The sequence below is a fragment of the Microtus ochrogaster genome, chromosome 2 (assembly GCF_000317375.1).
Source record: "Microtus ochrogaster isolate Prairie Vole_2 chromosome 2, MicOch1.0, whole genome shotgun sequence".
Lineage (NCBI taxonomy): Eukaryota > Metazoa > Chordata > Mammalia > Rodentia > Cricetidae > Microtus > Microtus ochrogaster.
In genome coordinates, this window is record NC_022010.1 from 4,648,628 (window position 1) to 4,657,743 (window position 9,116).

The 9,116-nt window shown below is 47.7% G+C and overlaps 1 protein-coding gene and 1 long non-coding RNA gene across 3 annotated transcripts in view; one reads left to right on the forward strand and one right to left on the reverse strand.

The window, feature by feature from the left end:
- Positions 1 to 4,078, forward strand: part of Ankrd13a (ankyrin repeat domain 13A) — a 31,019-nt gene extending 26,941 nt beyond the window's left edge. For both annotated transcript variants that reach the window (XM_026784853.1, XM_005344282.2), the window contains exons 14-15: positions 1,537 to 1,604; positions 2,161 to 4,078. In XM_026784853.1, the coding sequence (XP_026640654.1) occupies positions 1,537 to 1,604; positions 2,161 to 2,356 (264 nt within the window). In that variant the 3' untranslated portion in view covers positions 2,357 to 4,078. The remainder of the gene's footprint in view (positions 1 to 1,536; positions 1,605 to 2,160) is intronic.
- A 2,191-nt stretch (positions 4,079 to 6,269) lies between these two features.
- Positions 6,270 to 9,116, reverse strand: part of LOC113458190 — a 5,115-nt gene continuing 2,268 nt past the window's right edge. The window contains exon 2 of the long non-coding RNA XR_003378612.1: positions 6,270 to 7,495. This is a non-coding gene — a long non-coding RNA (uncharacterized LOC113458190). The remainder of the gene's footprint in view (positions 7,496 to 9,116) is intronic.

The window sequence follows — 9,116 nt, forward strand, 5'->3', positions numbered from 1 at the left end:
AAAGAAAAAGTTTGGTGTGTTCACAGTGTTTGTGCAGGTCATTTCACCATAGCTTGCTATTCAGGAGACCTACCGACATCACCATGGCTGCACTGTTGGTAATTAAAGGCAGACTTACTGTAACTCAAGCTCACCTGTAGAGCTCTTGTGTATTTTTCGAGGTGTGCTATATAATCTTCTAGAACTGAAGTACTGCGTTCTTGTCAGTAGTCTTAGTTAAGGCAGTGATGTGGACTTTGACTGTGTAAGTCTCTCAGACAGGGTGTGATAAAACGGAATCTCACTCGTGACAGTTCCTCCATGTTGAGGAGTCTTTTCAAACTCCTGCATCTCAGTCAGAACTAAGAAAAGAGCACACTGCAGCAGAGGTGGGTGGTGGGTGGGAGAGTTAATGCCTTGTCCCCCGCTTCTGTGGCTTCTGGTGCTGCTGTCCCAGGAGGCTTGCCCTTCCACCTTCTGCTGTCCACTGCTCCTATCTTGGGCAGAGGTCAGCTTTGGCCATAGACAACCTGCTGAGGACAAGGGAGTGCCAGCACTGTCTTTGTCCTTTTCCTGCCTTTTTCTCTAAGATAGGTTTCATGTGCTCTGTAGTGGCCTTATGTCCCAGGATTTTGCTGTCCAGTTGTTGGTTATTGGTTTCTTCTTTCCCTCCACTGTCCATTCCTCAGAAATTTGCAGAGCATGCTGGGAATTCTTGGGAGCTATGAACTGTGAGCATGGTGTCCATGAGCCTGTCAGTGTTTACCAAAGCTTCCAGGGCTCGAGTAACCTAGTCCCACCCCCTTCTTGACTCCCCTCTGCCATCATAGACCCATTCCAGATTCATTTGTTGTACTTTTTTCTTTTTCATTAATTTTTTAAAATGTATATATATGTCTGTGTTTGGTGCATGAGGTGGCCAGAAGACTGCTGGATTTCTTGGAGCTAAAGTTATAGATGGTTATGAGCTGCCACATGGGTGCTGGGAACCAAAACTGGGTTCTAGAAAAGCAGCCAGTGCTCTTAAACACTGAGCCATCTCTCCAGCCCTTATTTTTTGTGGGGAGTCGATGGGGTGTGGTTGATTTTTATTTACTTTTTTGACAGCTGGGCTATCTACTTTTGGGAAGCTCCTTGGAGAAGATTCAGCCTTGAGACAAAACATCAACTCTTGTTCTCCCTGTGCAAATGAGCTTGGCTTGCTCTCCTGATGGTAGCCATTGAGGACAATAACTGGAGACCAGGGCCACCAATACCCAACTGTGTCTTCTCAGCTTGTCTCTAAAGCATGCCCTGCTTTGGCTGTGTGGCTGTCATCCTAGGGCAGTGGTTCTAGATGGAGCTCTGTCAAGTCTGAGAAGGTGGTGGCCCCGGATCCAGGGTAATGCCTGATGCTCTGTACCATACAGTAGGGAAGTGTAGTGCTGGTGTCCACACAGCACAGTCAGCGACAACTTATGAATGCTGTACATTTTGTTCTCACTGTGTTCATTTCCTTGTCATTTTGGCAACTGTTCCTTCTACGAGGTATTTATACCCATCGTTTGTTTTTGCCAGGGACTTTCAGGACCAGCTTCAAATGGAGGGATCAGCCCCACCCACAGCTATGAAGCCCAGTATGAAAGGTAACTGAAGGGACTTTTCATGATGTGGCTTTTGTTGGCACGGCACTTGATACATGGGCATCTGTGTGGCTCGTGCTCAGCAGGGAGTTGAGGCGTCAGCTTTCGTGCTTCTTTTATTGTGGTTATCCATTAAACCAGCTCTGACCTGAGTGCTGACTGGCTCACAGGCTAGGGCTGCTTGCAGCAAAGCCCTGGGTAAATGTTTTCTGCTTGGCTTGGTCTTTTGTGAATGTGCGATTGCAGGTCTAGCTGGGTGAGGATAGGCAGGGCTGAAGACAGTTGGGGTCGAGCTATGGAAATGGTGGAACCTGCAGTAGTGCCTCCTCCTTCCTATGGGCAGCATGTGTGAGCACTGCTTTCTAGCAGACCGGACTTCATTCATAGCTTAGAACTGGGGCATGCTGGCTCACACAGGCCCCGCACCTCCACCTCAGCAGGGTGGACGTCATCGTGCATCAGGAGTGCTTGGTACAGTGTGCTCTTAGTAATCAGTAAGAACGTAGTTGCTGCCACCACCTCCAGGATGGGAATAACTCTGTTCCATTTTCTACCCTAGGGCCATCCAGGAGAGCCTTCTAACCACCATGGAAGGCTCGTGCCCAGGTGCCCTCAGTGAGTCGAGCCGTTTTGATAGTGACCTGCAGCTGGCCATGGAGCTGTCTGCCAAAGAGCTGGCGGAACAGGAGCTAAGGCTCCAGGAGGAAGAGGCCGAACTCCAGCAAGTCTTACGGCTGTCACTCACTGAGAAGTAGACATTTCTGTCCAGGGGCTGCACAGAGTAGAGGCTCTGGGCTGCATGGGGGTGCTTCGTCAGCTGCGACCCTACAGCAGAGGCCTACACTTCCTGCAGGCAGCAGCTGCCCCTTCCTTTATGCAAAGGTGCAGGACCAGGGACTCCCCAGAGTGGAGGAGGGCAGCACTGGCAGGCCCCATCTCCAGGCTGAGGGAGGAGAGTATCATCACCTTCCATTAGCTGTCCTGGCCTGCAGGTCACATTTTTACTACCAGCTTTAGACGGCGACGCCAAGCCCTGCAGGTTAGTAGATACATCTTCATCAGAAGTGATAACACACATCACTGCAGAGTCAGGGTGCTTTTCTACAGGAGAGCAGCAGCCTTTGTAGAGTGTTCACCAAAGAAACGGGTTCTGCTGACCTCTTTATTCCCTTCCTATAGGGTCCCTAGACATTGCCATTATATCTCCCCATCTCTACCTTGTCTATGCCCTTTACCTCCCCCCGCTAGGAGGATATGTACAGGATCTATTTTAGATTATGGCTAACTATTTGCATCAAATTAAGATATACAAATGACCACGGATATTGCCTTAGCCTTAAAAATTACTAATAGTTTAACCCACCTCACTCCACACACTGAGGACCTGATTGGAATCCATAAGGGCAGTTCCTTTGGGAGCAGCATCCTCCAGGCTAAACCGAAGGCAGCTAATCCTGTCCTTGGAGGAGCAGCTAGGGGAATCCATGGCTGGTTCTCAAAGCACGCAAGCTGACCAAACCATGGGAACAGCAGAGAATCTAGCTACCGTGCGTTCCGTGCCTGCTCCAGTGAAGGATTTCCAGCCTGGGGAGAGCCAACTGCATGAGCTAGCTTCATTAGAGAAGGCAGGGTGGTCCTGAAGCCAGGAGAGAGCTGACCTGGAGTAGAGGCTCTTCATCCAAAAGGGAAAAGTGACGACTCCATATTGCTTTTTAGAGTTCAAATCAACATCTTTCTGGATAAATATATTTTTTAACAGAATGTTTTTATTATTTTTAAGAGATATAAAAATGACTACTCCCATCAGTAGCAATACAAGGTTATGCATTTTAACCAGATTTTCTCAGGCCTTTTTTGGATACCTTTAGTAGTTAACTATTTTGTCTAACCCTCCTGTAAATACCTATTGCATAACAGACCGACCCCTGGGGAATGCAGCCAAGGGCACCTTGCACCCCTCACCTGGTGCAGGCATTAACCCCACAGACTGCGCTAATCACATGCTAACAGTACCTTCCTCTGTTCTGAGCCTGTTCCCTGTTATGCTTCTGTTGGGATAGGAAGAGAGAGTCCACCATTCTCAAGAATGTCTGTTTGATACAGTCAATGTTGCCAGTAAAATGTTCTTAGTCAAAAAGAATTGTGATTTTTAATTTCTCATGGCACCTACCTTTTGTGATGGTCTAAGCAAATTCCTGCCCTGTACAGAAGATGAGGGTGGACATCACATTTGCTTTCTGCTCAGCTTGGCAGCTGTTTACTGGGCATTTGCCAGTAGACACTGTGGGAATGGCTGCACTGGGGCCATGTTTACTCACTAAGGTGAATCCTAGGTTTGCGTTCCATTGCTCTGCTTTCTGAAGTCTGTGCTTGTGCCCCTAGGAAGTCACTTAAAAAGGGACTGAGCACTGCATTACCATGTTGCAGCTTTCCCCATGTGTTCTGTCTTAAAATGCAAATAAATAAGCTTCCAGAGAGGACGCCCACAGGCCCTGCCAGTCTGTTCTGTCTCTTCTGCGGTGCCGCCTCTCACCGCTGCAGGAACACACACTCCCTGTTGGCGGTACCTGCCCTTTGCAAAGACCAGCCTCCTGCCCAGGGCGCAGTCAGCATTGCCTCACAACTTACCAGGTGTAAATAAATGAAAGGTCCAGTGTTGGGCCATTCAGGTCCTCTTCATGCACCTCCTGGGAGTGTGGTGCCTTCTTCTCCTGAGAGAGGGGAAAATGGGCCAGCATCAACACCGCTGATCGAAGAGACTCATTCCTCGAAGCCAGAGTGATGGGGGGATATTTCTAAGGCATTCGAGTAAAATCCGGGCCTTAAAAACAAAGGGCACTGGCTGGATAACAGTATTTTAGGGTTCTGAGGGGGACTTAGTTGTCCTAGGAAGATAGGAGGAGCAGCTGTGCTTTGAGGAGTAAGCAGTACATGAGCCACACCCCCTTTGCAGGCCACAGGCAGTCTATGGATGACTTAACACCGAGTAGCTCACCAAGGCCCATGCTCCAGTCACTTCTACCTGGAAGAAGCCGCCCCACTGAGTACAGGTTTCATATATATATATATATATATATATACATATATATATATATATATATAATGTATACAATATTCTGTCTGTATGTCTGCAGGCCAGAAGAGGGCACTACACCTCATTACAGATGGTTGTGAGCCACCATGTGGTTGCCAGGAATTGAACTCAGGACCTTTGGAAGGGCAGGCAAAGCTCTTAACCACTGAGCCATCTCTCCAGCCCATGAGTACAGGTTTCTGAGGGTCTGTTCCAGTCTTGTTACACAACACAGTGAAGTCTTGAATAGTGACAGGAACACATAGGCAGCAGCTTGGCCTTGGGCGCCTCCTGACCATGGTGACATCAAGGGAGATGGACTGGACTAGAGATTTTAAGTGACCATGGGACAGTAACTAATGGAGGTCAAAGTGCTGCCTAGCCCCAAATCTAGAAATAGGTGTGGTTTAAAGACTGAGTCCAACTAGAAGCTATGCGACTAGTGCTCCAGAGCCCCCAGACCTCCAGCAGCACCGGGAGATGAGCCTGTGTGCTTTGGAGTGCTCATGTGTTCAGATGCCCGTCACGCTTTGCAGCCTTGTGTTCCCTTTCATAAGCTGTTTATCTGAGATAGGATCCATCTGTGGAGCACTGGTTGGCGAGAGACCCATCTACTGCTGCCTTCTGAGTGCTGGCACCCTCAGAAGCCAGGGGCTCCCTGGAACTGCAATAGGGATGGTTGTGAGCTGCCTCATGTAGATGCAGGGAGTCAATTCAGGTCCACTGGAAAAGAAACCCATGCTCTTAATTGCTAAACCATCTCTCCATCCCCACAATTTCTGTTTCCAACCAAGTGTCTCTGGTCCAGTTCTTTGTCCTGGACTCATCCATGTCCACGTGATTATTACCAAGCAAAGAACAATAGCAAGGACTATGGGTCTGGTAAGATTTTACTCTTTCCTTTTAAAATGACAATAAGAATTACAGTGGTATATCAAAACAGGTTGTTCATGAAGTGGGGTTGGACATGCCCTCTTGGGACACAATCTCAGTGCCCACATATTTCTCATCTGTCAGGGAAATACCTGGAACTCCTGGGGAGAGCAGCCTGACTGTGTGTGGTCATGTCTCCTACATTTTAGTGTTTTCCATCACCCCGGCTTCAGGGTGCCGGTGTTACTGCTGGTAAAGAAACAGGCTCTGGGGAAAGGTAGCTCCTTATAGTCGGCCTTGAACAAAAGTGTGGGACGCTGTCCCAGCCCAATGTGAGTCTGGCTCAGCCTTACTATTTATTTCACATGCTAGTTTAAATTCCACTACACAGGTCTACTTTAAATAAAATAGACCAGATTCAAACGCACACCACACACACCTACACTGAAGTTTTCAAAAAAGATTATATGAGCAGGTTGCCTTGTGATGTCTGTTTACGGAACACATGCTCCGTGTCTACCTGTGGTCAGCAGAGGGTATCAAGAGTCCCTGGAACTGGAGTTACAGGTAGCTGTGAGCCACCATCTGTGTGCAGGGAACCAAACCTAATTCTCTACAGAAGCAACAAGTGCTCCTCACCACTGAGCCATCAACATAGCCCCACCCAGCATTTTAAACACTTGGAAACATAATGATGTATAAAACAGCAGACAGGATTCCTCTTTAATGTTGGTATTTTAATGGCTCAGTGTTACAAGTTTACAGACAAGACCCCAACAGTTACAGTGCTCCTCCTCAGTGAATTCACATCGAGCACAAGTTGTTAGACAATAAAACAAAGACCAGTGCTGTGCTTATGGGAACACAAGACTAAGCATTGCAACAATTCTGACAAAATTAAGTCTAGCAGAATAAATACTAACGACCACTCTATGACTATGAGAAGTATCAGTAGGAGAACTCAAGTTCAGTAGCAGCACTAGAAACGCCGAGAGTCCTGCAAACAGCAGCCTGCACAGTGGACATATAGCTGACCCCTCTACACCCAGGAGAAGAGGGAGAGCTAAGTTTCTCATGATCCCATCTGGAAAGTTACAAAAGCTTTAGGCCACGGGTGAGAGGGACATCAATCTGTCTGAGTCAGGTGGAGTTATTCTTCCGACAGGCCAGGGGGGCATGTGACTACAGACCTAGGATACAATTCCGGCTCAATTGTGGCCATTCAAGTCCAGCGCCAATGAAGGCAAGGAATGATGGCCTAAGTTCTCCACAATGAACACTGGCTTTTCAACCAGGGTATCCTAGGGCACCTCAGTAGGAAGGAAACGTCGTCTTTGTTTTTATATTTACTTATTCGTGTGTGGAGGTCAAAGAACAAGCCACGGGAGTCAGTTCTCTCCTTCCACCAGATGAGTTCCAAGAACCAAACTCAGGTTATCAGGCTTGGCTGCAAGCCCCTCTAACCTTCTGAGCCATCTTACTGGCCCCCATGTAACATACCAAGACAGAATGGTTGAAAGTGGGGGATGTCTACATGTTGAGTCTTCCTCTTCCTTATTTCAAGCATTAGTGATTAGTGCTCTCCAGCGCAGCTCTTCTGGACACTTGGCAAAGGACATGTCTTTAGAGGAGTCTTGGAGCTTCAGCCTTTACTTTTAGCCAGCACAGCCAAACAAAAGCACCAAGATGCTGACTCGGCAGCCAATACTGAGGCTAGGAAACAATTACTGCTAGTTGCTTTTCTAAGTCCCCCAGATCGGTGGGCACTTCCTACAAGTTCTGATTCTATCATCTCCAGGGGCTCACATGCAAGCACAACTCATGCTGTCCCAGACTTGAAGCCGAGTGATCTTCTGTGGCTGTCACCGACGACGAATGGGCTTGTAGACACAAAATGCCATAAGGATGATGGTCACCAGCAGGATGCTAAAAATGGTTCCCATCAGCACTGCAAAGGGAAAACAGGTTACCTTGTGGGAGCTCCAGGCTCCATGATTTCATTAAGAAGACAGTGCTTTTTCAATTGCTACTTGACCCAAGAGTACTTACTGCGCCGGGTGGCAGAACTAGCCAGGAACTTCTTCAAGTCACCCCACAGGTACAGGACAGTGAGAGAGGCCCCCCCGGGGGGTCACATTCCCTGGGATTAGAGTTACAGAAGTTTGAAGTGGCATGTGAATGCTGGGAGTCAAACCCAGGGCCTCTGCAAGAGCAGCTGGTACTCTTAACTGCTGCGCTCTCTCTCCAGCCCCCAGCTGTTTTTGAGAGTACAGTTCATGTCTAAAACATTCAGGGTGGGGCTGGAGAGATGGCTCAGAGGTTAAGAGCATTGCCTGTTCTTCCAAAGGTCCTGAGTTCAATTCCCAGCAACCACATGGTGGCTCACAACCATCTGTAATGGGGTCTGGTGCCCTCTTCTGGCCTGCAGGCATACACACACACAGACAGAATATTGTATACATAATAAATAAATATTAAAAAAAAAACATTCAGGGTGCTCAGGGAAGAAGTGGGGCCTACAAGAGGACTCGGCTTGGCAGCCCGGGGCTTTAAACTACAAATATAAGCCACTTGCTTTGCTCAGCCGCAGCGGTCTTCTGCGGCATTCAAAGCGCTTTGACCTTTGATAAGCAAAGGCACATTTATAAATGCTTAGTTCCAAGTTTGTGGGCCCGTGCCAGGTGCCAGTCCAGTTCCTCTGAGAAGCCTAGACCTGCCTAGTTTCAAGACGGTCATTTCAGAACATCTGTGCCTGCCCCACCTCTATCCCATCACATCCTCTTAGCCTCTTGGTGGGTAATGGGGAGAAAGGATAGGAAAAATGACAAAGAGAGCATATCACAACTGCAAAAGTCCAGATGTGGTTTTGAGAGCATGTCACTACTCTAGAAGGCCAGGTGTGGTTCTGAGATCTTTATTGGTGCTGGGAGCCAAGCTCAGGCCCCCTGCGGTGCAGCCAGGAATTACTGCTGAGCATCTATCTCACTTTTGCTTCTATTTTAAGAAGCAGATTTCTTTCCCTTTAATTTTAAAGACCGTTCTAGAATGTACGGAAATGGTTTGAATGGAGCAAGAGAAAAAATTCCAGCTGTACTCATAACTTTAGGAAACTGGAAATTAAAGGCTTTTGACAATTTGGCCAGGTATTTAGTTGACCTGGGCTATCTGGAGACATGGCATTTAGCTTGTTTAAGACCAAGATTGTGTTACTGGACCCAGGACATACCCATAGCTCTAGCTCCAGGGATCTGATATCCACTTCTGGCCTCACTGGATACACAAATGAACACACACCACACCAGACTTAAAATCCAAACAAAGTGGTGGTGCACGCCTTTAATCCCAGCACTCAGGAGGCAGAGGCAGGTGGATCTCTGTGAGTTCGAGGCCAGCCTGGTCTAGAAGAGTAAAGAATTGAGGATTTAGTTTCTTGTATGTTGCTACTCTGGCATATGCAAAATCCTGGGTTCAATTTAAATTAAAAAAAAAAAAGTCAGGTGGTGGTGCGCGCTTTTAATCCCAACACTCAGGAAGTAAGTGTATCTCTGTTAGTTCAAGGCAGTCATGAT